The 27,977-nt window shown below is 42.5% G+C and overlaps 1 protein-coding gene across 1 annotated transcript in view; it reads left to right on the top strand.

Moving 5' to 3' along the window:
• The first annotated feature begins 4,779 nt into the window (after positions 1-4,779).
• The window catches only part of LOC139646081 (ADP-ribose glycohydrolase MACROD2-like), a 33,302-nt gene continuing 10,104 nt past the window's right edge, over positions 4,780-27,977 (top strand). Inside the window, exons 1-7 of the mRNA XM_071522022.1 lie at positions 4,780-4,891; positions 11,933-11,971; positions 13,640-13,699; positions 18,107-18,145; positions 18,537-18,581; positions 20,001-20,117; positions 21,148-21,210. Coding sequence (XP_071378123.1) covers positions 4,780-4,891; positions 11,933-11,971; positions 13,640-13,699; positions 18,107-18,145; positions 18,537-18,581; positions 20,001-20,117; positions 21,148-21,210 — 475 coding nt within the window. The remainder of the gene's footprint in view (positions 4,892-11,932; positions 11,972-13,639; positions 13,700-18,106; positions 18,146-18,536; positions 18,582-20,000; positions 20,118-21,147; positions 21,211-27,977) is intronic.

A 27,977-nucleotide genomic window follows, 5' to 3' on the forward strand; every position in this document is an offset into this window, starting at 1 on the left:
CATGCTGGGATAGGCTCCCTGTGACCCTGAATAGGAAGAAGAGAGCAAAGCAAATGAATGACTGAATGAATGAATTATCTTTAGCCAGTGTTTACATCATGGATCAGTCTCCCTACTGTTGCTGTTGTCCATCTGGATGTAACCATTCAGGACTCTACACCATTCCCTGCCTCAGTAACTAGGCGGCACAGGACACACATAGACACAGATCTCCCTTGGGTGGGGTCTCCAGCTGGAGCAGACATGCTAGGGCAACCTGTCCCTATTATTGTTTGTGACAGATTCAAGAAGGAAATGCGAGTAGCAAAAGTGCGTGCGTTGCGCCTGCACGTCAGATTCTGCTGGCAGTGCCCCCAATGTAATTATGGGCATGGGTGGCCAGCCATGACAGCTCATCTGTTAGCCAGCCAGTAGGAGTCTGGGGCACCTGGTGAGCCCTCCGCCAGCATGATGAGCCACAGATACACACAAATTAAAAACCACACTTTTCATAAAACGATGTGAGAAAAGAACCCTTTCATACTGTTTCATGCTGCTCCTTTATGTTGTGGCACAAGTGCCTTACATCTGCGGCCTGCCTGCCACAAACGAGAGAGCTAGCTGCTCCCAAATCATGTTTCTTCGCATCTCAAGTGACATGCAAATGAGTTACAGAGGCGTAGGTAGTCAGGTTGAACCCCAGCATTATCATTTTAATTAGTTTCAGTCTTATCATATCTTCAGAACTCATTTATAAGTAAGAGGCATTGGTTTTGAATCGATTAGGCTAGATGAATAAAGTGTTCTGCAGAGGATTTTAATGAAATGATTGCAATGAGATCTGTAACCTGCCTCACCAAACATTATCCAGAATTGCATTAATGTTGACAATAATGTCTGCACTAGAAATTAATGCCTTTACAATGTAATATAAAATACTGTACCTACATCATTGCACATAGGGGCACAATTGCTCACATAAACACATTCATACTGTACTGGGTATAACTACAGTCTTGCTTTGTTGGCCACTGTGCAGCTCAGCTGGCAGAAGTTTTTCACATTTCTTAATTATTCCTACTCAGATTTGAACTCCTACTCAGAACAATGTTGAGGGCTCATTAATGATAATGTAATTAATTGGAGTATTGTCACAAGGCCTTGGTGGTTTATACTTACTTATCTTACTTTATACTTACCCACTTAAAAACATTCCTTTAACATATGTCTTCTGAAGATGTCATCTGTCTTACTGTATAGATATTATCACTGAGTACCCAATCTACTCTTATCTAAAGAAAACATCAAGGTAGCTTTCATTTATTTGGATACTAGTAAGATCACAGAGGAAGCCTTAATTGATCATATCTGGTCTCAAAATAAACAGCAGATAGTGCTCACAACACAAGTGCTTTCAATTCCCTGGTGCACAGCTTACAGTTAACAATACCATTTTCTTCAATCAGTTCAAAGTAATGTGAATATTTCCAAGTTCTGAAATAATTGTTGTGTCCACTCACAGCTACTGCATAGTCTGCTTTTAATAACGCCATGTAGCGCAATACTTTTTTTTCCTTTCCTAATTTGCGCAAACTAAAAATGTAACCATCTGAAAAGAAAACAAAAGTAACAAAATGCAAGTTTGAGAAAGTAATCAATAACTGATTACATTCATTGATAATCACGTAAAGTTACTCTCTACCACAAAAAAGTAATCTGAGTACCCGTTTCCCCCCACTGATCATGAGGCTTTTCTAACATTGTATAAAAAAAAGTTAATGTTCCACATGCCAATAATACTGTTAAAAAAAAGTCTAATACCCTGGTTTGAGGAAGCCGACTGTTTTTGTTGGAAACCTTCTAGTCCAGAGCTTTTCCCTGAGGTGGCGGGTCTCCACCCAGCACGACTCGGAGAGCGACAGGCCGAGCCAGCTACACAGCCTCAGACCTTATTGTGCAGCACACGTTCCTGTCAAGATGACCATCCCTCCCATATGCAACCAGGGGACCCAATCATATTGCACTCACCCTTTGGCAACAGCCCACCAATCAGGGATGAGTAATGACCAGGCCGGCCTGCATGCAGTGATCCCAGCTTTCTAATTAGTCTTCCATTAACTTTCTCAACCTTGGCTTCTGCGGGGTGCACACTCAACACACATGCACACACACACACACACCTCACATAGCCTCAGACCAAGACATTGGGCCTCTTCACTAGAATCAAAATATAACATCAAGTATTTATTAGAATTTTGTACGCTGTAGTGTCTATTTAAATAATGCTCACTTTACATGCTCACATTAATTAGCCAGAATTGTATGGGTTTTTTTTTTGTACCTTTCAGCTATACAAATCTTTCCATCTTCAAGAGAAACTTCTCTAGAAGTTTTGTATGTGTAACCAATCTTTTTTTTTAAATATTTGCACTTGCTACTTGACTAACACCTTTGGTTGGGGTGTTTTTAATAGGACCAAACACCTAACCAAACATCTATGACACCTAATCGAAAAGCAGGAGTGAAGCATAGTATTTTATCTTCATGGATCTCACGAAAATGAAAAGTGTTTTGTATGGTATATATGATGAAAACCATATGGTGCAGGGGAGTGTACGGGAACATATGTTCTCCAACTGGTTTCAGTTCATGTGACAGTTAAGAAGAAGTGAGGCCATAGCTGTCCATGGTTTCCTCTTCTATCACCCTACAGTATGTGTGCATGCAGGAGATAAGCTTTCCCTGGTTGACTCTGTGACACCATTGTAGCAGGCACAGTCACAGTGACAACAGTTTTAAGTAGAAAGTGTTGAAATATGCTTTCACAAAGAAATAGTCACAGATCACCTTCTCAGTTGCATTAGATTTGGTTCATTTCACACTGTTAAGAAGCCTCAGCCGATGATGTTTGGATACGGGCGGAATTTCAATGGTGTTTCTTGACTTGCATTTCTGGTTTGATTTGGCATCCTGGTCTTGCTGATATACATCAAAGGCCATATAATGTGTTTTTGATACATAGAAGAAAAAACTTGCACAGTCCTTATACAGCACTTAGACATATTGCAAGAGAAACATGAGAAGGGGAGGGAGGGAGGGAGAGTTGTCAGTCAGAGTAATATTTCTTCTGCCCTCCTTTTATATAAAACGCAGCATACGAGAAATAGAATCATTAAAAAAAATCAACATTAATGCTGCCTGTGGGTGTGTGTGTGTGTGTGGGGTGGGGGTGGGGGGGTTCGTGTGTGCGCACGCGAATGCCCATCTGTGTGTCTCCATGCAAGGCATGAATTTATGATTCATCCTGTTTCACAGTGGGCAGTCAGTTTTAGAATGGAGCTCCATAAAAGAGTAATGGAAATTCCTGGGGAGCTGCTGTCCTGTGGCCTTCTAGCACCCAGTGGTATGCACTATCTTGGCGTATTATCACTTCTCGCACAATCTGTTTGTCAGCGAGCCCATGACTTCAAAGGAGACTTAAAGCTTTCTTTCATTTTCTATCGGGGTGAGGGGTCGAGAGAGTGAGTCTACATCATATGAACAAAGCCCCCCCCAAGACATCTAGCAAAATAAAATGTTACCATCCTGGATTCAGCTCCTAACATTCACTCCAAAGCACGGATCATAAACTATTAATAGATATATGTCTGTATGAACACCAGAAGGGTGCCTCTTTGAATCAGATCCTTGTGTTGGGCAGGAGCTGGAATGGGGCTAAAGCTCGTGAGCTCCCTTTATTTCCCCGTAACACCACTATCACTACATGGAGGACGGTGGGGGGCTACCATTACGGCTGTTGTGTAAAATTGCCATTATTCAGTCAAGCGATTATCTGCTGCCATGGTGTGTAATGCATCTCTCTGACTCTGGCTGGTGCCTGCACACCCAAGGCTCCACCCACTTAGAGAAGGGTGAAAGAAGTGACCTCCTTCTCTGCAGTCTTTCAACAGCTCAGTGCTTTTTAGACAAGTTAACACAATATGGAAATTGAACATGGCTAATGGATAGTCATATAGCGATAAAAGTCATAAATAAACCAAAGAAATAACATTCATTCTGTTTCGTGAACACTGAGTGTATGATTTGTTGTTGAGCAAGTGGCATATTTATATATCATTTATATGTAGAATTATTTGGCCGATATGTTTGGAGGACTGAATGAAATCTGCAGAATGTGAGGCTCTCCAATTTTATCATCTTTTTGTGCATTAGGGCAGAAATCATTCAAGTATTCAGTTGACTAAGTAAGGGATTTATTTTTCAATCGTTCCAGAGGGTGAAAGGGAAAATGGATTATTGGATTTCAACTGAGCTAACAAATAGAAGTAAAACAACTCAAATATGCTGGAAGAAAATTAATATATTTGTAATTGCAGGTTAGCGTTTGAGCAGAAAAACTACAGTGATTACAAACTCTTTGTCCCATCTACTATACAATTAGAATTGAAGCTTGAAGCCAGTGAGCTCTGTGGTACTTACTATTCATCTTTAATGCTGCAATTTCATGTAGTTGCACTTTGTGTGATACTGAGGCATATTGCACTCCTCTAACCAAGGAGCCCATTCAGAACTGCTCATTCTGATGTAATGCATTGTAATATTCCCTAAAAGCTGTCTCAAAGGGTCTAGTTTGGGTGGTCTTGATTGGGTGAGTAACTAATTGGATTTCTGAACGGTAATTTGACTATGATTGTGTCCCGCTGGTGCCGACCACTATCGTCAGATCTTCACTTGTCCATTTAGCTTCTTTGTCATGTGTAATCCCCTACAGAGACCTTCCTGAAATGAGCATCCACAATAATGGTGTTCCCATCTCTCTCCCTCCCTGTGCAGGACACGCGGGTCATATTCTGTGTCTTCCTCGAGACCGATTTCACCATCTACAAGAAGAAAATGTCTCTACTCTTCCAAGGTACGTCTGTTTACTTTCATTTGATTGTCCTGAAGGAGCAGAACTTTTGCACACCTGTAGATCGACAGGTGCGTAGGAGAAGACCATGGGCCGACTGTAGTAGAACAAAGACACTCCCACACACTGTCTACTTCACTTGCAATTAGAAAAGATTTATTGGGATTTGATTTGATTGTCCTGCTCATGAAACCTTTGCGGGGGACCGTAAAATTACATTTCTTCTATTGCCTGTTGCTGTTCTGCGCTGTATTGCTTATTGCTAATGAATTGATGTATGGAGGTACACTACCCGTCAAAAGTTTGGGCACATGCATTTTTCTTTATTTTTCAGTATTTTTCACATTTTAGAACAGTAAAGACATCAAAACTATGAAATAACAGAAATGGAATTATGCAGTGACCAAAAAAGTGCTAAACAAATCAAAACTATTTTATTTTAGATTCTTTACAGTCGCCAACCTTTGCCTTGATGGAAAGGCGAAGGCTTTGGAGAGAAATTCATACATAGGCATCAAATTCACTATTTATATTTGTCTAAGAAACACATTTCAAGATCAAAATGGCATTAAGATAATGAAAAACATAGTACATTCAATCAGATGTGTCCAAAACTTTGACTGGTAGTGTATAGTCTATGGTATGGTGAGTATGACCAGGACTGCTGTCCCTCTCTCTAAGGCCTCCTTTCTCAGTCTGTGTGGTATGTGGTTCATCGCCCACCATCTGTATTTAGGCAGGCAGCCTTGCTGATAGGTGGATAGGCAGGGAATCCAGCAGGCAGTGTAGATACCATGGTAGAAGCTCCATTTTTTTCTGTGTTGAGGAATTGTTTGGCAAAATCCTGCGGAACTACTGCAGGATGAATATCGGGCCTGTGTGTAGGGTGGCTTCTATATTGGTACCACTGCTGGGTGACAGGCTCAGCTGAGAAGACCATGTGTATCTAAGGGAACATGTGAAGCAAGATCTGTCTCATTTCCTAGAAGCAGTGTTATAAGGTTCTGTCATGCTTAGGTAACACCTTCAAATTTAAACAAATTCAAGGGACCAACACAATCATTTGGTAGATTAACAGTGGGAATTAATGCTGACATTTGGTAAAGCAAATGTCATGTTGTCTGTGAATTACCTGAATAGCAATTAAATGGTCAGACCACTTAATAAAATAGCTATCTTATATTTTACATTAATGTTGACATTTTGATGAGACTTTAATGTAATTTAACTTTAATTTAATTTTCTGTGTCAATCTACCCAACTCCTATACTAAGAATTATGGGATGCATGGCAACCATTAACTCCTCCTTGGTTACTGCTGCCAGATCCCATCCAGGAAATAAACAAACATCCATTATATTCTACTCCCACTCTCTTCTCTGTCTCGCTCTCTCTCAAATCCCTCCCCCTTTCACACCCTCATCTTTTTTCGGAGGCCAGGAGCAGTCACCAGCTCTGATGGGGGCTCCGCGGAGGATTGAGCTGAAGAGCTGGGGAGCTGAAAGAGGCTGGCTGCCTTCACCAGCCTAGCATTATCTCCCATTTACCTCGCTTTTCCCTCCCCACCTCCCCAACGGAATACTGGCTCTCAGGCCTTCATCCCCCCGGCTCCCAAACGGAGAGTGTTTTTTTCCCCCTGTGCTCCCGTCATCTGTCCCGCTCCCCGCCCAGACTCTTCCCAGAAAGATTGCATTCTGGGGAGAGACTGTAATTATATTGCCTGCCCTCATGCACCCAGCACCCGTCTCATCATATTAGTGCTGTGAGATGAGATTCCGGGGCTGTTGTTCTCCAGTTATCGCTCTCGCCATTTACAAGTGCTATCAGTGGATAACTGCCCTGTATGTCTCCATGAGTGAGAACAGCGGAGAAGCACAACAACGGGCCTTGTGCCATAAAGGAAATCAGGAAAGTTTTGAGTGTTAATTATTAGAAGATAACTCCTCAGGAAACTATTGTTTACCAACAGGCAATGAGTTGCTAATGAGGGTTGCAAAGGTCAATATTATAAGGTGTGATTAAATGGGGGATCTTTCCAGAAGGCCACAGCAGCACACGGCACGCTGCCAAGCCAAGTGCATTTCCTCATCGCGCAGTCTTGCCTGTGATGTGCCCTTTGACCTCCGGGGTCAGGGCCACCTTTATCACTGTGTTGTGTGTGTATGTGTGGGCTGGAGAGGATATTAATTCCATTACTTGGCCCAGACTAAATGGCTAAATAGGTGTCACAGTCCCACTCAGGGTCAGTGTCTGGACTGAGGTGTGGTCCCACTCCGCTCTTTTATGCCATGCTCTCCTACACCTGTTCAAATCTTTCACCTCATGCACACGCTCAGAGCTTTCACCCTATCCTCTATAAAACATGAAAAATTGTGCTTTTGAGATACTTGATTAGGAACTACTCAAAAATAACATAATTATTGATGCCGTGATCATAGACTAGACACTGAGGCAGAGTGTGAGGCAGTGAATTCATGCGTTTCACGCAGCCTGGCTGCACCATGTTGATGAGTTTAACAGTAGTTGATAGGTGTGCTGTAGAGAAAGAAAGGCTGATTGGTATGATTACACCATGGAGGGAATGCATAACCCCTTGGTGTGAGAAGACTTGCATTTAGCCTGAGCAGAATGGCAGTGGTGAATCACAGGTTGTGAATTATCTCTGCAGGTGTGCTCCGGCTCTTTCAGAGCACCTCATCATCCTCACTGCCAGAGACAGCCAGTCAGGTGGATCTTGCGGCAACACTGACTGCATCACACACATAGAGGCCTAAGACCTTTCTGTATCCTACAACATCCTCTCACTCTCAACAGCCCGCTGTCACATAGCAACTTCCCCCCCCCCCCCCCCCCACACACACACGCACACCTCACCCCCTCTCTCTTTCTCTTTCTCTCTCTGTCTCTTCTTCACTCATTCTCACTTACACCTCTCATGTTCCCACGCAGCTTGCACATTACCTCATCCTTCCACTTTCTATCATTCTTCCTCATTTAGCCAAGGAAGAGCTTCTCCACTGCTTCCTCCATCAGCAAGCTGTTATGGAGCCGTTGTGAATGGTGGCCTTGATGTTTTTGTAATTTGTGTGTGTGTGCGTATCTAAAACTCAGCATCTGCCCGATGACATCAGTTTCAAGCATGTCTAGAGCTGAGAGTAGGCACAATAGATTTTTTATTGAAGTCTTACTATTCTCATTTTTCATCGTATAGCTGCTTTCCTCATATTCATTCAATCTGTCAAGTGACAATGACTGGAGCAGGAACATGTAAACAGGGCATTTGCATACAGGAAATTGCTTTATTACAATGTGCATCCCCACAAGCTGTCAGTATGAGAAAGCCAAATAAGGCCGCACCACTGCAAGAAAACTGAAAAATAGCTTGTGCTGACGAGCACACTCATACACATACATGCAAGCACATGAGCAAAGACACACGTAGATACCCACACACTCACACACAATCATATACATATAAAACAGAGACACACACACACACACACACACACACAGGTATTAAATCTCTAAAAATAGGGTTCACAATGAAACACTAGAGGAAATGGCTGGAAATGGAAAGTAATGGAAATGGAAAGTATTTCCAATGTCATTTTTGCGGTGGTATGTGACCAGTGTTGAAGCAGATTCACTAGAAGAGCAGCTGTTTGATGAATAATGATGGAGTCCTCACAGATAGACAAAGGCCGTTTCACATAGCATTAACTGAAGGAGCACTTCAGTTGTTTAGAATTGCAGGTCCCTGTGAAGGAAAGGTAGATACTCGTCACACAGAAATATGCAAATATGGAAACACACTAGTACACACAGGAAAACTAGACACAAAGCATCGCCTCTGTAGAGCCATTCACCATCCATTACCAGGCTCCCCAAATGAGCTCATAACTAGTGATATAATGACCTATTCATTACTTACAAAAGCCGTAAACTGTACCCATCTCAAAGGTGCTGTGAGAGTTTCACTGTCTGGCTAAGAGGGGCCATCAGTGCATCGTTTGAAGGAATGCATACACCTAGAAGTGGTAACCATGTTTTAATGAATCGCTGTGGTCATATTTGTAGAATAAGATAGATAAACCAAAACTTGACAATACTGATGAATAAAACCATTCATTGATTAAAACACAGAGCTTAATTCATGCCATTAATCATTTGCCTTGATTCTATTAGGCATTCAGATTGGTTCATAGACTGTGATTGACAACTTGCATGCCATGGCACATTGTGGGTATTATTTGCAAGCATGGAGGCAGTCAGGCAGCTGTGGTTTTGGAGAGTAAAAGCATGCTGAAATTGATTCTTGGTACACTCCTCCACTAATATGATCTGGGTGGCTGCCCACAAGCTGGGCTCCATCTCCTATTCTCCTCAATCAGCCACAGTGCTGCCAATATTAACACAGCCCACAGATCTGCAGGGGCTGCTGCATTCTCTCCAACTGTTTCACTGACTTTCCAATTGACATTTATTTACATGGCACTTAAAGTGGTTCATATTCGCAATGCATGCGAACCCCCTCACTGTCCCTAATAGAAGCTTTCCTCCTGCCGGTGCTTGTGTCATGCATTGAAAGAAGTAAAGCCTGTAATTTGTTGACAGACAGCACAGTATTTGTTGTGATGGGAACGGCTGCAGGAGCACTCACAAGAGTGAGAATGAAGCCTATGTCGGTTTCACATGGTGATCCCTGGGTGCAGGAAAATGAGAAGACCATGGTGTGTTAGTGATGCGAGTGCCAGGAAAGCACACTGGATCAGCTATTCACAGTCTCTCAGTCAGCTTTGGCAAATATCCAGATTCACTTTTAACTTCTCATACAACATGTTAGTTACTTTGCTAGTTTATACTCACTTTTTAGCATGCATCCCTCCATATGACCCATTAAATGGTCAGCTACCACTTTTGGATGCCCAAGGTATCCAGAGTAACAACATTCACTTTAATGTTTACCTTTGTTCTTGCTTTTTTTTGTTTACATAGCTTCACATATGTAAACTACAAGCTTGTGCAGTAGGTGCAATGAAAGACTGGTTATGGAGTTCTTTGGGCAGTTATTGTTGTAGGTTGTTTGTTCATAAACTCATGTGGAGGTAAAGTGGCATGAGGTTAAAAATTATGGTGTTTTGTTATTGAAGCGAAATATTGCTTCAATAACATCCCCCCCTCCACTTCTACTGGCCATCTTATGGCCTCTGCATAACTGCTGGTCTTGCATTACTCTACTACACCCATGATATCCATTGCTCTGGGTGTCGCCCTAAGGCAGAGACCATTCTGCCGACTGGATCCTCATTGCAACTGAATGGGGAGATACCAGAGATCAGCATGAAGGCTAGAGGGACGAGTAAGCTCGGCCAGGAAGATTCCACTTGTGAGATTGACTTAATCTTGATTGCCATTTCTGAAGCTTGTGAAAAGCTTCATCAGGGGTTGACGGTTTCTGATCACGTGTTTCTGTTTATAGCAAGTTCGAGCTGAACAACCAAGCCACCTTATATGAATCCCTTGCATGAATCTCCCCATGTGGAATGATATTTTTAATTTCATCTGTGGCACTTTCTCTACTGTGATCACTCTGTAACTTTCTCTGCTTTCCCTCTGCCCTTGAGACACATGGAAGTTTGACCACCCTCTTTCTGTAGATAGAAAAAGAAAGAAAGAAAGAAAGGCAGGCAGGAAGGAATGAAGCAAGGAAGTAAAGAATGAAAGGAGAGACAGTTTGTCAGATGTTATCTAAGACTAAGTCACATAAGTCTACTGTGTTGACAACTGTGTTGAGCTGTTAATAACATTACAGCATGTGGCAGTAGCTGAAACACCCCATGTCTCCGTTCTTGCACTATTGTTATACTGTATCAGCGGGCCTTCCTTTGTTTCCCCAAGCAGGGTTAGATTAATGCACTGTACCCCTTTATTCAGTGTTATACAAAAGAAAAGCCTGTCCCTGGATCCACAGGGAGCTCTGATGGTTACACTTCTACAGAACAGATGACAACAGCTTTTCATCAAAGCTAACGCTTGCCTTTTCGTGTTAACCCAAGCATACCCATGCACAGACACACGCACATTCACACACATATACAGGCATGCATGTGCCCACACACATAGTGTATACCATACACACACACGTCCATACACATATATATACACACATATATAGTGACATGACTCAAAGTGTCTTCAGGCACGCTGAGCTGTGCTAGATCTGAGTGTGTGTGTGCATGTGTGTGTGTGTGTGTGTGTGTGTGTTTGTATGAGGGATGCAGGGAGCTGTGAGCAGCCATCCACAGTTCCTCTCTCCCCCTCTCCCACTCTGCAGTTCCTCCTGAGGCAGCATCCAAAGCCTGCTTCTCATCTCCCCCACTGTGCATCTCAACTCATCCACCCAGAAACACCTCTGGTTTACTCAGTCTGTCTCACACAATAGACTTACCCGAGCAAGAAAATCAAAAGTTCTGTTTTTTTTGTTGTTGTTTTTTTCAAAAGGAGCAGTCATCCGCCCCCAGACTGAAATCCTTGTAATTTGAGGAAATGGGAGGTTTTATGTCATTTGTGCTGGGCCAACAAGTTCATGTTTAATTGAAAAAGAATGTGTTGTGAATGTGACCCCCCCCCCCCACACACACACACACACACCTCATTTGGTGTAATAACTCGCTAGCTTCAAGGCTGTCTGGTGGGGAAATGGTGGCAGGCTGTTAAGGCTTGTAGGGAAGAGTTTCTAGCATGGCAGCTGACGTGGTGAGGAGGGAGAAGGAGGTGAAAGGCTTACAGCAGGCTGGCGGACATGTGAATGTGATGGGTTTTCCTTTGGTAGATTCACACTTCCAGTCACACTCCGAGGCAAGACTGCTGATTGTGTGTTTTCAGCGTGTGACTGGTTTAGGCAGCCATGTAGTATGGCATGAATATACCACACTGTACTCTAACTACACTATAATCACTGAGACAGGCTGTGATGACTTGCCGTATCGTACATTATAAAATAGCACGGTCTGACACGCTCTCTTTTTTTTTTTCCTCTGCCAGACAATGACATGGAGGTTACAGAGGGACAGCTGAAGGGAGGTGAGTGACAGAATATTTCATGGTCGCCTTTTCACCTTAACACCTCCTTAAAAGCACACGGAGACTGAGCAAGTGCCATATCTTAAACCTGTGACAGTGATTTGCTAGGTTTTAAGCGGCAGATGAAATTGAATGTTTATTCATTTGGTGACAAGTCGAATCCCAGGCCTCACACATCACGGTTAAAAATACTTCATGTCAGGTACATTACATTACAAGAGCTTATATCCACAGCTAATTCCCAACACCGGTCTCTTCATCCGGCTTACAAACACAATGCCTTCAGACCACCTAAAGAGAACGACAAAGAAACAGCAGAGCAACATCCCTCCGCAGCGCACGCCGGGCGAGAGCACAAACACAACTGTCAGCGCATAATGCTTTTATCGCCTCACCATCTTGGCACACGGCCTGAAACTCCCAGATACTGCTTATCGGGATAAACTATTGACATTTGTCTGTGCACTGATGTCCTGAATAAGCAATGGCACAAACAGAGCGGCTCATGGAAGTCGGTGTATTGTTTGAGTAGCAGGAACAATAGACTCGATAGGCTGAGTTTAGCAGCAGTGTTTTTTTCTCCTTGGTAGACTGAAAATGTCATTTTTTATGAAAAGCTTGATAAAATGTTCCGCCTGTAGCACTGTTCTCCAAAGTACAGAAGGTCTTAGATAGCACCAGCATGCATTGAGGACAAGGGGATTGAGAGCAGAGGCCTGCCAGGTCTAGCCGGTGTGTCCCGTGAACACGTCATAGTACATGTGCAACCAACTAAGCAGAGAACAATGTTAGTTTTACTGTCTGTCTGAGGAAGTGTTCGGATTACCGGAGATCTGGGACCCGGGGTGCTATCAAAATGTTTTTCCTCCCAAAGTCACCCTCATGATTTGCCAATTATACGCATCTGTGTTTTCAATGAGATTCCATTTTGGGCGAACATAAAAGGTCTGTTTTATAAGTGCACTGTAAAATGTGATATTCCAGAGTGATCCAATGTGCACATAATGGCTAAATCATAAAGACTTGGCTGAGAGGAACCGCATTTTAAAGAGTTTGTCCTATTGGTAGTGCCTGAATGATTATCTCGTTTTCTGTTGCGTTCCTCACCAACTATTTTACACTGCACACAGCACACAGTATAATAACATAGCACCAGACCATATCAAGCAAACCGAAATAACCCCTGGTAATTCCTAGTTCTGTTGTATCATCATGCCAGCCCTGCCCCGGTCCAGTTTGGCCTTGTTTGATGGGCCTCTGCACCGGTGCCAAATACTGGCCTTTTATTCTGCTCCATCAGCCAGGGTTTGATTCAGTTCTGCCTGGAGCCTATTCAAAGGTTCAAATGACTGCCATTCTCACATGGAATGGTGCTTTTGTCCCAGAATGTGCTCTGGAGTTGGCCTCAAAGCCTCACATTCTTTCCCCCTCCCCCAGAGGAGTCATTTTTTGTCAGGCAGGTATAAAACAAAACAACATAAGAGCCATCGAGTTCTCCCCCAGGCTCTTGTAGCACGGTCAGCAGAGACAGACAATGGCCAAGTTAGTATAAGCACTGCTAGGCTGAGTGAGGCTTGCCAAAAAATCACCTTTACCCTCACCACCTCTCATCTAAGGGTGCAAACTTGACCAGCCACGTCATTGAATCAACATTTGTTTATTTTATAGGTAACACATCACCATCTAAGAAATCCAAAAGCAGGGATCAGAGTGAAGACAGCAACAGAGGTACGTATGCCTCTTTGTGTGAGTGTGTGTGTGTGTGTGTGTGTGTGTGTGTTTGTGCATGCATGAGTTCATGGTTCCACTTGTGGGTTGCTTTCTATTCAAATGTTATTAATGATGTAGTTTTTTTAAGCACACCAGGTAGCACAACTGGTGGAGGAAACAACCTACATCGAGGTGTGTTTACAGCGTATTTGTTTTGTGTGTATGAAGTAATGGAGTGTGTTCTTGGTCAGTAATCTCCATCGTGCTCTTGTGCCAAGTTCCTCTTTGGGGAAATGAATACAAGATGAAGCTTGGTCTTTTTTAAAAGAATGTTTTCTTAGCAGGAAACTTGTTTAAGAAGCCATTATCTGGCTATTCTGCAGTTTCAGCCCCTTTGGATGTATAATATTGAAACAATTATAGGCTTCTCCGATACGATGGACCAAAGATAATTAGATTCTTACACTGGAGGGTGTTAGTAGGCAATTAAAATCGTACACCATCCATTTGTCTTCAAGCCTTAAGGTTGCAGGGGATTTTTGAAGATAGCAGTCATTGTTGTTTTCTTTGGGGAAATGGCCCTTCCACCTGATTGTGAGTAAGGCACATGAGCTGCAGAGAGACTGGACTAGATAGCACATTCACTTCAAGGGCATCAATACATTCTGTGTTGTTAAACAAAACACCATCACCCTCTTTCCCCCGCCTATTCAACGTACCTTTCCATAATCCACAGCAGTAATTCAATATGATTCACAAATTCAATCACCAGCATTAGGAGGGCATAAGTATTTTGTAATAATCTTTATAAATCCTAATTTATCAGGCCCGGCAGCTTAATAGTAACTAATCCATTCACAAAAGGCCTTGGCACAGCTTTCTAGCATGGGAACACTCAGTCCTTGAGACAACCTCTCTCACAGGAAGGGAACGAAATGATATTGTACTAAATGCCTGCACTGTAAAGGTTAGGTCTGATTGTATGTAGCGCATAGGAAGGATTAATCATAGAGAGCACTCAGATGTCAAGATTGCACAGAGCAGAGGGGATGGTAATTGCAAGAACAGACTGTCAGTTATGTAAGACAGACATTTTCAGACCTTAAGAGGCCCATGCAGGACCTCTCAAAGCAAGACAGAGTACACTTCACTCCTTTGTTAGACGTTCTTACATCAACAAGACACCATATTTCACCATCTTGTCCATGCAGCGCGTCACCCATTTGGCACAGTCGATATGTGTAGCGGTTTTTAGAATAAATTATACTCTGCAGCAGAGCTTGTGTAGTGTGTCGACACACACGATGCCTCAGTGTGATCCATCACATGCGCTCCTTAGGGGATTCACCCCCCCGGGTCCGGGGGTCGGGCATGAGGGGCTTTTAGCCACAATACTGATGAAGAGAAAACATTAAGGCTTTCTGCACTGTTGTTCGATGATAAATACACGGGTTAGCGGACTAGAGGTAATTATAGGTCCGCCCTGTCCCACACACAGCGACCACTACATTTATGGTTGTTGTGTCACTGCAAGGGCAAAATGCTTGTTCAGCCTTGGTGGGCTAAAGTGAGAGGACAGTGAGGAGCACACAGTTATCACCAGCATTAACTGTGTGTATATACTTTTAAGACCAGCATGATTGATGAACAGGGGAGATGGTCAAATTTAATGGACAGTGTTTTGACTCTGCTTCTAAAGAGGGCCGGGCTCAACCCATAGTCAACTACAAATAACCCCCCAATGTATTTGAAAAGAGCCACAGTTTCACTGTGTGTGTGATGAGCCACGTTGTGATGTAATCCACATGAAACCCAAGAACAGCATACAGATGCTGCGAGCGAGAGAGCTAGAGAGAGGCAAAGAGAGAGAGAGAGAGAGAGAGAGGGAAAGAAAGGGTGAGACACAGAGCCGAATGCTGGCAGAGGGGTCTAGTAGAGAGGATTCTCTTTAGGGCACACCTGAGTTGGCAAGCAGCCCCACTGTGTCTATTATTTGATATCAGATTGGTATTAGTGAGATTAGTGGATGTCACAGGGCACACTAAAATGTGCACACTGAGCCAGAAATCAATGCCTGGCTGGATCTGTTTGCCTGGCATGTTAGACTTGAGAAAGAACTGAGGAAGAGGAGGAAAGAGAGGGGAGAGGGTGAGATATGGCACCAAGCATAGAGATGAAGATTAATGACTGGATGGATGGATGGATGGGTGTATTCCCTAAGTAGTAGTGCATAAGTGTCTGCTGGCCTACTTGGCCACAACAGAGCCTTCCCTCTGTGTTCAAACAAGCTCTCTGCAGGCACAGTGAATCAAAGGCTCTTCTCCCTGGGATGCCATCTTTTACACTTTGGCACACTGTCAAGCATCACTCACACACACACACACACACGTGCACTCACAGCGCACACACACACACACAAGATTTTTCACCTGCAAGAGGTCTTTGAATGACAGCTGTTGGTCATCTTAGAGCCCTTTATATTTTACACAGGTCTCATGAATGTTTCAAGGTTCTTTTTTTATCTTTTCTTTGTGCTTTGCTCCAGTTGGCTTTAATGAAAAGAAAAGCAGAAACGGAGAAACAGATAGAGTGTAACTCGGGGGCGTGTGTGTGTGTGTGTGTGTGTGTGCACGCTCACGTAATTCACATTTTCGTTCACATTCGTGCACAGGAGGTACTGTTTTTTGCACCTTAGAAATATCCACTGTAGTCAATGTTTTCCTGTCTACTCAATGGTCATGCAAGTAGGTCACATGATATGTAGCTGGTAGGTACGCCTATCAGCATCTAAATTGTTTATGTCCTTGTGATACATCTGTAACTGATGTGGACATAAATAAATCATTCACATGTGTTTGTGTGTGAAAGAGAGAGATCTACATTTACTCACCAAAATACTACTCTTTCTGTCTCATCCAACACGTCCAGACGAACGCTTAAAATTGCCGTTTTTCTCTGTATTTCTATAAGTGCCGTTCATGGGAGTATTGACACTTAAAGGCTGGAGGTGTGGACTTTGGCTTCAGCCCTTCTGCGTGAAGTATGCCAATTAGACCTTCATGCACAGTAAAGAGAGAGCTGTATATTGTGGGTATCAAGTAGGAAAGCTGTGACAATGCTGCCACCTGCTGTTTGGAGCTCATGACTGAGCAACCTGGTGGAGATGTTGGTGGGGTTTCTGCTCCGTGGAGAGAGACAGCGCTCTGACTGAACCTAACTTAGAGCCATTATAAATCACATCTGCCCTACATAGAATCTTTTGTTGTCTGCTTTGTGTGCGTGTGTGTGTGTGTGCGTTTGCGTGTGTGTGTTTATCCACGATCTTGCCCTTAGCATCCCTTATCACAAATTGAATACTGTTCCATTCAATAAGGCAAATAGGAATGATCAAATAACATGGAGGAAATTGCATTCAGCCCTTTGTCGTATCTGATATACTGTTGTTTGGGATCACTTTAGACAGATACAGCAGTCATGCATAATTTTTAAATGTAGAATAACCTTTTGTGTGACCTCGTAGCCAATGAAGCATTCATCTTAACCCGCGCTCCCAATGAAGTATTCTTTTCAACCCCATGGCCGTGGCTCCATCTCACAGTGCCAGTCATGATTAATAAAAAGGATTGCCATCCACTGTGTGTCACCAGCATTCTGTTTGATGGACAGAGGCACTTGAGACAAACATGCAGCCCTGGTAGAACTGGTCTTTTTCCCATTTAATAGAGGCTGGCATTTTTATTGTTCTGAGTGCAGGGCAAAATTGCATAGATATGAAAAAATGGTTTCTCTCTGCAGCTTGTTAAAAAAGCAATTATAGAAGCTGCACAATAGCCATTGTGGAGCATGTTCGCTTATTGGTGTCATGGCTTTCATTTACTCAATTTGTCCCAAATGTCATTGGTGTGTGTGTGCGTGTGTGTGTGTGTGAGAGAGAGAGAGAGACAGAGAGAGAGACAGGGAAGGGGGGGTAGCAGATGCGATGGGGGGGATAAAACTTATTTTGTGTCATTATTCAAACTTCTGCCTTTCTTGTGCATAAACTGGCCAGATTTCACTTTGGCATTGTTGGTAATGGTAGACAGGCCTCTTCTGTCATGATGCTAAATTTGAGGTTGATGAGCAAGCATGATGTATAGGTAGGTAGGTAGGTAGGTACTTTAATATGAAGAGCGTCATTCCCCAGTGATTTGTCTGCCATTTTAAAATGCGATACCGGCTCTCACAAGATAATTGCAGCCATGAAACTATGAATTTTCATAGATGCTATTAATTAAGTAAAGCAATTTGCCCAGAACAGATTACCAGTCTACTGTAAATTATATGATGAGTTGTATTTTTTAACATTGAGCAATGAACATTAGGTAACTTCTTTTCCAAAAACTGTGTGGCATTTTGAAATGAATCCTTTCCTCCCTCCGTTTTCAGATGAAGAGGAAACAGGTGATGAAGAGGAGGTTGAGAATGGTAATGTACCTCTGCAGACCAATAACAGATGTTCTGAGCCCACCAGCTCCGTCCGTGCTTCTTGATGTCATTTGTCGTCAAAAGTGGAATTTCAATCTGCTCCAGTTCAGTCTCTCCATCCTGTGTGCCACCACTCTAACTAAAAAAAAAAAAATTCTCTTATCGCACAAGCATGGAACAAAGAAATCCCTCAATTATGTATGGCTTTAGAAGTGACATTCTTTTTCCGTTCTTTTTTGTCACTTAATTTATGCATGTCTTTGTGGTTCCATAGCTCTCATACAGCAGTACAAAGACAAAGCTACACAAAGAGATGGAATGAAAAGGCTGTTTGAGGTGATATCGAAAGCCAAGTCAATTCACTCTTTTTGATTTCCTTCTCCGCTTCTAGAAGCTGCAGAATGTGGGGACGTGGTGATGGAGAGTCAAAACCAAGGTACAGTACAGTTCACTTACAGCTTGGAAGGATTCTGCAAGGGGGCAAGGGGCATGAGGAGTGGTTGGGGGTGGGTGGTGGGGGGGGGTTGGGCGGGTGGGTGTCATATACTGTAGTATTGTCTGTGTGAATAATTGCCACCACACAATCCAAACATCGCTGACTGAGTGGGATGGAATGCACAACATTGATCTGACTCTTATCTCTAGAGAATTGTATGGGCTGACCTTAATGTTTAGATGTCACTGCAGTGTGTGTGTGTGTGTGTGTGTGTGTGTGTGAGACTCGGACATGCAGCTCATTTGTTGCTTGCCTCTTCAGCTTGAGTGTGTGTTTACGGATAGTGCCTGATCAAAGAGCTAACCTGCTCAGTCTTATTAGCAGCAGAGGAAAGACTATTGTACACCATTATTACTGCTCTGGACTTATGTGTATAGGCAGGACTGACAGACTGAGGACTCTGAGGGATGTATCCGTTTGATGTGTGTTGCGTTGTGTTGTGTTGCGTTGCGTTGTGTGAAACTGTGTTGTTTGAAACTGTGTTGTTTGAACGTCCCTATGCTTACCGTTTGTGTACAGTTGTGTACTTCATAGCTGACAGCGACTACCTCAAGTGGATTGTGTGTAAACAGATGTTTGTGAATGCTTGTTTGTGAATAAGTGTGTGCTTGTGCGTGTGTGTGTCTGTGTGTGTGTGTGTTACAAAGAGGCAGCCATTATCTTTGAGCCAGAGCCATTTCTCTTTCTCCAAATTTCTGCTGTAGTGCTGGTATATAATTAAGATTCTGCATTTGCATACTGGCAGCGTGCAGTGCCTCGCCTTCCCTCTCTTTTTGTTTTATTTAAATCCCATTCCATTGACAAAGATTTGACAGATACAGCCTTCAGCCTCTCATGAACATGAATTTTGTAGATATTCTATGGGAGAGTCGAAGCGAATGCCGCCCTGCAATGCTATCCTAGACCTGAGATTGGTAATTACTTTCTCATGAGAGACAAACAGAGAAGCTTTTCAGTAGTTGCATCATTCTTCTGTATATGTGTGTGTGTGTGTGTGTGTGTGTGTGTGCACATGTGTGTGTGTTTGTTTATTGCATGTGAAAATGAGGCCGCAGATCAATGTGTTGGCCAATTTCGTGGTCTTGGTTACTTTGTAAGAATGACCTTCTCCGCCAACCTTTATTCTGAACTTTTTATATCTTTTTATTTCAACCTTGGTGCATATCAAACAGGAAAAGAACAGTCAACCTGTTGGTCTGAAATATCTCTGAGCGATTTCTGTCAGCACTAATGAAGTCTGGCCTTGTTTTTCCCCATGTCTTACAGGGTGCACTGTTTAGACTTTTACTCCCTACCCTTGAATTCATCCTTCAAAGCTCACTTATTTTTTTTTGTGTTTCAATGTTGGCCTGCCTCCAGACGAGGATTCAGGCCATGAGGAATCAAATGACGCAGAGGGTAAAGATGAAAACGAAAGTGAAGACAAAGATGATGACAAAGGCGTTGACGACGAGAAAGACAAAGATGAAGACAAAGGTATGTATGTGAGGGTACATGCACCCATTTAGCATGAGGTCTGTTGTCAATCACAAATATTATTCCAAATTAACTTTAACATACATTCCGTTGATTGTCTAATTTTTCTGATACTCTTTTTTCTTTCTGAGTAATAGTTTCTGATACTGTATGTGGCAAATGCTATCCATATGACACCCAATACTATTCGACTCAGGTCTGGATTAACAACAGTTGCAACATTGCAGACCAGGAAGAAGTAGCTGGAAAAACTTAGCCATCTCTGAAAGTTCGGCCATAGACAGAGACTGTTATTTAGGCTTCTAATTACTTTCAATAAGGCTTTTGTTTAGTTACGAGTGATATCCATTTAATCTACACAACTGATGATACAGATACACACAGGACATCAATATACTTGTGGCGTACCAGTCTCTCATTCTTACTGTTTTGACAGCAGAGGCAGCAAATATGAACAAGTCCGTAAAATGGCTGAAATGTCTATTTCAACAAGGCTAACGTAATGACAGCCTAACAAAAATAAAAACACAGATGTTTATTTAAAAATTTGGTTTACCAGCAATCTAAAATTACATGGTTGGGATGGAACTGTAGAAGCGCAGAATGAGAGTGTTCCCCACTGGAGTGTTTTTCCCATTTATTTCTCCTTCTGTCTGTGTGTGTGTGTGTGTGTGTGTCTGTGCAAATGAAACTCTCAACGCAGCATAGCCAGAACCAAGTGAGGAGGAAAGGGAACTCAAGTTGTGACCAGTATTGTGCTGCTGTTTGCAGTTTAGAGAGGACATGCAATATTTAGTCTGTCACAGGAGCCTCACAATGCAGAGCACACACACACACACGCACACACACACCCACACACCACAGAGCTGATTAAAGGCAAATGGGAAGCCAACACTCCTTTCGTAAACACACGGATTCATTCCACGCAAACTGAATGAGAGCACGATCTTCTGAATGCGAAGAGACAACACTGATGTTGTGAATGTGTAGTGCGACAAACCATCACAGCTTTGGTTCCTTTCTCAAGCAGAGGAAGAGCCACATGCTGTAAATACAGAGGAAGAGGACACAGGAAACACACAGGAGATGGAAGGTAACATCTACTCTACTAACTATGTAACATCACTCCATACTGAAAATACAGGTGATATAGACTATCTTGGTATTTCAGGTGGCATAACACACCCTCTGGCAGCCATATTGGAGGTCCTCAGCACAATGTGCTGAATGTGCAGTGAGCTCAGTACATTTCTAGACTTATGACATGGCCATCTCAACAGTATGGAATAGACATGGTGAATAGAAGTATGGAATAAAAATGGTTTTGAGCTGTTTTTTGACTGGGAACTGGGTATTTTGCCACTAATACATCTGACCAATTTTGTATTTAGATGTCAGCTTGTTAGCTAACCGCAGCTACCCATCACTGTCTTAATACATCTGGTTTGCACATTAGCTAACATTATGTAGCTAGTAGTTAGCATTAGTCATGGCTAGTTGTGCGTTAACAACAGCTGCTTTGCTAAACCAGTTTGCTGGCTCGTTAGCTAACAAACCAGGAACTCTGACTAGCACTAAAGAACCTAATAACCTAGTAACCTAAATTTGGAGACAAATTATTAGACTATTCACAATTAAATGCGACAGAATGGATCTACACCCACACTACACTGTCTTTTTCACATCTCTCTGTTTTTCCCGCTTGGTTGTTATATATTTAGCTATTATTTATGTATAGCCAATCCTTCAATGGACCTCCATGACAGCGCCAGCCATATTTGTTAGATTTGTGGTATAACTGCAAAGCTTCAATTGTGTCAATATTGTACGGCCCTCTTATGTATATGTTTCTATTGACCACATGGGATATCTGTCTTTATTCCCCATTTTTCTGTGGCTCACATTGTCACTGATTAAGTGTATTCTCTGGAGGAGCTGAGGGTAGAATATTGAACCCCAAGCCAACCCCCCTCCCGCCTCCGCAGAAACACCAAGGTCTGAGACACTCTCTCACCTCCATTTCACTTTCTCTGTGACTGACATTCAATTAATTTAGGGTGAGAGTGAACGTTCCAAATAGATCTGTCTGAGATGGCCCTCTCCATCCCCTCGCTGAATAGCCATTGGAATACGTCCTACAAACACTACAGGCTCTCCATCACTGGAAAGCTTCACTCCAGCCTGTTGATTGTGTCTTGCCTGAGCCCGCCAGTGTCTGTCACTGTCCAGGGTTACCAGTGGCTGCTGTGAGGTGGCGGTGTCAGGCAGTAAACAGCCATGTCATTCCTGATTGCAGGCAGATTGCATTCTGTAAGGAGGAGCGGGCAGGAGCCTCGGACACAGTGCAGGCCCAGACCGTCTCGGATATTGAAAGTCTGAATCACACGCGGTCCAACGCAGCCCAGTACAGCCCAGCTTAGCCATCCGTAACCGGCTATTCACAGGACAAGACCAAATGACTCCCGAGCCAATACTCTTATTAAAAATAATAACTGTAATCAGGCTGGCTGCTCATGGCCGTAGAGTTTAAATCTGCTTTATTGAAAGGAGTAATAAAATGGCACGTATTGATGGGAGGAATGAATAATGAATCAAACAATTCGAGGACAGATGAATATTAGGTTACTACACACACACACTCACACACACACACACTAACCCACTCACATTCATACTGTATCTTCTGCACCAGAAGTCTCACCTGTTAGTTGTATTCTCTACTTTCGACATTAACTTTTATTCATGATCAGGTAATAATTCACAAGCACAACAATAATTATTGCCTTGTCTTTGATCTTAAATACTGTTGGAATATTGGTTGTCATCTCATTGCTTGGTGAATTGTTGTTTGCTTGAATGTTCATTTGTGTAAATTATTAATTCATGGCAGTCTGTAGGCCAATCAGCAATATCTAGCTGACATCAAACCAGCTGTACTTTACATTTTGATGCATTTGTTCAAAAAAGGCTATTGTCAACTTGGTTGTAATAGCTGGAGGGTTTATTGATGAACCTTGCAATGAAAGGGTCAAACTGTATGTGTTAGCATGTTAGGTGAGAGAGAGAGAGAGAGAGGGAGAGAAAGAGAGAGACGGTACACTTGATACATTATTAATTACATGTTTAATTACAGTCAATTTAGGAAATGTCAGACACTGACATGCTTCTACTGTATTCTCAAATACTTCCCCTTACATTCACACATTTCTCCACATGCTCCCAGTTGTCTGCAATGAGTCTTCACACCATGCTTTTCTCACATATCATAATATTGCACATATGGAAGTGTGTGTCACAGCTAAACATCTCAGTTCAGTCACACTAAATAGCACGCGGCTCAGGAAAATAGCTTTCTTGTTGTTTTTTTTTATTCATTTTCACTCTCATCATCATTATAACTTGCTAATGTATTAATTTTAAATTCTACACATATGTCGTCTCAATCTGTAGTTTACATTCGACAGTGAAATAGGGAACTGCTTAGCTGCAGTACATGGATAATATCAGACTTATCAATCAATGCTACCAAGCTATCCCATCTGTTGTTCATACTGTAGGTTCACGTCTGTTATTATTTACATAGAGTATACTGTATGTTTTAGGCATTTGTCTGTTGTTCTTACAACTTACAATGACTTACATTGAGGGAAAAAGCTTACATTTCTAGATCTGCAACATTATCAGAAACCAACAGCATGGAGTGTAAGGGTTACAGCCACAACGTCCTGACAGTACATATCAAAAATTAATATACATGAACATACATCTTCCAAACTGAGATATCCACCACTTAAAAAAACATGACACCTCCCATAATGACTGCTGGCATGAAAGTTGAGCACATTATGGGTTAGTATTGAAGAAAATGGTTCATTTTTTGAGAACAGAATCATTTATGTTTTTTGCCTGATGGATTTCAGGTAGCAGATTTTTTTTCCCCCCAAAATGTAAATATAGCGTTTTGAAATGAAACCTTCAAATATTCCCATGTCCCTAGAATATTCATATGCAGTAGAAATATGCAAGGCAGTAGAGGGATGTTCTGGCTATGCTCACCACTTATTTATATAAATCATATGTATGCACCATCGCCCCAGCAGAGGCAATGAGATTCTCACTCTAATACTTGGGATGTTATAAAGGCTCACCAAATTGAATCAGAATCCAAGATCCTTCGTGTATGAATATTCATAACATACTTTAAAATGGAAATTGAGGCTATTTTGTTATTGTCTTTGTAATATCTATCTAGCAAGCCTTTTTTGAGAGTGGGCAACTGCTTCAGTAAGCTCATGGAACACCCATAAATTAAAATAAGGCTCTCTTAGCCTAAAGCAAGGAATAAATAAATCTGAATTGTGAACAGAAGTTGTTTTTCCTTCATGCAGTGTGATTCTTCTACAGGAGTCGATATCTAGTGTCTTAGCTCCAAAGGTAAGATTTAATGGCTGCCCAGATACAATGCCACTGAGTAAACAGCGGCTCATCCTTCTTTCCAATCAAACTTTGGGCACGTTTCCCCCTGTAAAACATTTGCATCTCATGCACTGCACGGACACAAACCTGAACTGGTTCTATGCCGTGCACAACCGGTCTGCAGTGGTGTTTCTTATTACACTTGTTGTGTATGTGCCTATTACCGACACACTTTATCTTTTTTTTTTTTCAGATGTGGGCAAAACGTAATGCTGCTCCCTTAATTTTGCTCTCAATATGCAGCAGAATATAAAAAGTAAACAACCTTGCAATTGTTGCCCAGCTGTCGAGGGCGCCTGAATCTTCAATATATCAATGTTCCTTCTATTTTCCTTCCCTTGAGAAAGCCGGCCTCGGCTGGAGGCTGGAGGCCGACTGCGGGATGAGAGCTGCTCCTTGTCTATGGGAGGATGCTGCAGAGGATACTTCAGAGTATTGGCCTCTACCTGAGCGTGGCTGGGAGCGGGCCAGAGGGGCAGGCGGGGGATAGGCTGTAATGGCATACTAAACTCAGGCGGGATGGACCCTGCAGGGGAGATGGAGAGGAAGAGGAGGGAGAGACAGATAGACACAGCGGGCCATCACAGCAATCTCAATCTCACCACAGCAGAGAGAGAAGGCACCATTACACCGGCACAGAGGCTGCCGCAGCTGGCATGCCCAATGTTCCTCTTTCACTTGCTTTTTCTCTTTTTCCTTTTCTCTCCTTACAAGTGTTTTGTTTTTAAAAACATCACCATGACACAAGTACACTCAAATTCATCCTCGTTATCCACACAAGTTTTCTTTTGTCTATATACTTGATTGTGTTGATCTCATAAGTTTATATCTCCAAATGTGTTTTTCCTTGGTGGCCATGATGTGTTAAGTATTGATGGCGGTGGCTGCTTTATTTAGCACTGTGCCTCTGCCACAGTCGGCAGAGAAAACTCAGCTGCACTCACAAGTGCCATATGGTGCCAGAAAACCACAAGCTTGTCATGTACCTCCCTCTCTCCCTTGTAAGAACCACCAATAATAAAAAAAAAAAAATGCATCAGAAATGGAGGAGCATCGAATCCTGTTTTAACAACTGTCAAGAGGATTAGTTTTATTCTCTTGTTTGCTGTTTTATTTGGGGGATGTTATTGATTTTTATGCATTTTGCTCCCCCAGTGGTACGGCTTGAGTGTCACAGAACAACAAGCCAACATAAATGGCTCTTCTGAAACTCAGCAGACATGCCCACGGCAATGTGAAGGTACACAGAAAACTATCACAGCAACTTGGCTCGGCCCTATGTGGTCTCTCTTTTATGTTAAAGCAGCAAGTAGAGAGAGTGGAACATTTAAGTAATCCATTCCAAATCAAAGGACAAGTATTTTTATTTATTTTTCCCCTCTTTTTTTTTTTAAAGGTTGAATAATTTGTCCCAAAATGCACTGGTACATTCTTCTCAGAACTTGTTTCTGCTGAAGTGTGTTATGCATTCATGTTCCTTCTCCAGCAATAGCAAAAGGGATTTGGGGCTTTCCTTAATTGGTTGTTTTGTGCCCTTTTGTCTTGGTCTTTTGTGAACAATGGGACACTGGTGATGTAAATGTAATTTTGGAGAGTGTGGCTCTTTCCTGTGGCTAAGAGTTGTCAGCACACAATTAACAGTTGGCATAACATTATATACTATACCGCTGAGTGGCTCCCCAGGGAGCCAGCTGCCAGTGGCTGTAGACATTAGGCTATGTCTGTGTTTTACAGCTCTTTACACTGACTGTGAAAATCAAGGAACAGCAACTACACCAATCACAGCCCTGCTGGGGCATTGTGGGTGAGTGCCATAAGGAGACTACCCACAGACCTATCTTTATCCATGTTAATACAGCATTTATTGTTGACTTCCATTTGGCTATGTTACTCTCTGTTAAACTCCATTTGGCTCCTTGCCTTGACTTGCTGTAATCTTACTGACCTGTAATCTTAGGTCACTGGTTATCAAACAGCACCCTGTTTCTGGGTTGATCTCAGAAATTAAAAAAAATGGCCTCTGCACTGAAATAAATATGATGGAACAAAAAAGTCTGTCAAGTTCTGCACTTCAAAATACTGACATTTGTATGCGTACACATACTCTCTGTTGATCCCTTGCAGTTGGAGCAAGTTAGATTCTTCCCCATTATCCCTCCGCACCGCAGCACCCTCCTTCATTTTGTACAGTCTTCTTATTGATGAGAAACACAGGATTCTGGTCATTTGGCTGGAGTTGGAGAATAGACCACCATTGTGTACAATGTCCATTATGTTGGTCACCTATGGCCCAGAAGCCTGCTTCAAAGAGAGAGGGCCTCATCTAATAGGCTACAAGGGACACACTTTTTCTTTGCTGCTTTGAAGCTCCTCTTTTGATCAGCTCTTTTATCCTGTCTCCTCCCCTCTTATTGGCTCACAAAAATGGCAAATGAATCAACTCTGAGCAGAGATGTGATTTGTCAGCCTGCGGAGATGCGACAGACCTATGTTTGAAAAGTCTGGAACACATTTTAGGCTCCCTCACACACACCCTTAAACACACACACCGTTAAACATACACACACACAGACACACACACTTTGAATGATGAGTGATCTCTGTATGGGTTGCCTGTCTCCTGGAGGCAGTGAGGAAGATATGATGGTCGCGCTGCTACAGCTAGTAACAGAAATAAACCCAAGCGAGGTACTAACAAAAATGGTCTTTCAGACTCAGATATGACAGTTGGGTTTAAAGTCCTTAGAAGTCCTCGTCTATCCCTAGCCTTTGGATTTTAAATGTCATAGTACGCTTACGTCATGTTAGCATCTTTCAAATTTTTACCTCTTTCCTTTCTCTCTTCTTTAAGTTCACTCGAAAATCACAGAGGAATCCCCGGGTACGATGCAATATGATGCAATATCATGCGATACGTTGCGATACGTTACATCACCTTACGTTATGTTACCTTACAATACAATATAATACGATACAATATGGTATAATACGATACGATATGATACGATACAGAGCGATACGATGCGATACAATACTAAGGCCAGCACAAAGAACAGTGTCCATCACGCAAAACATCACATTCACATGTTAACAATATTTACAGTTAAATTATCAGTCTAACCAGTCTATTAATGCACAGGGAAAGGCCAGTAGAGAAAAGGAAATACACAACATATTCAGCAGCAGGTATAGTGAGAGTGGGGAGCATGGGACGATAGTAATATGTTGTTGCTAAGATTTTCATCCTGGCTTTCTGCAGTTGTATCTCTATCAGTCCTAACCTACACTGCTAACACACATTTGATACCTGCAGATCTACTGAACTGTATTTGTACTGATCACACTGCTCTTTCACTGACCTTTCAAATGATAGACAGCTGCTCT

This window comes from Centroberyx affinis, unplaced genomic scaffold, assembly GCF_046629955.1.
Source record: "Centroberyx affinis isolate AG114_WGS23_722 - 3 ecotype Tasmania unplaced genomic scaffold, CSIRO-AGI_Caff_v1 ptg000008l_1, whole genome shotgun sequence".
NCBI lineage: Eukaryota > Metazoa > Chordata > Actinopteri > Beryciformes > Berycidae > Centroberyx > Centroberyx affinis.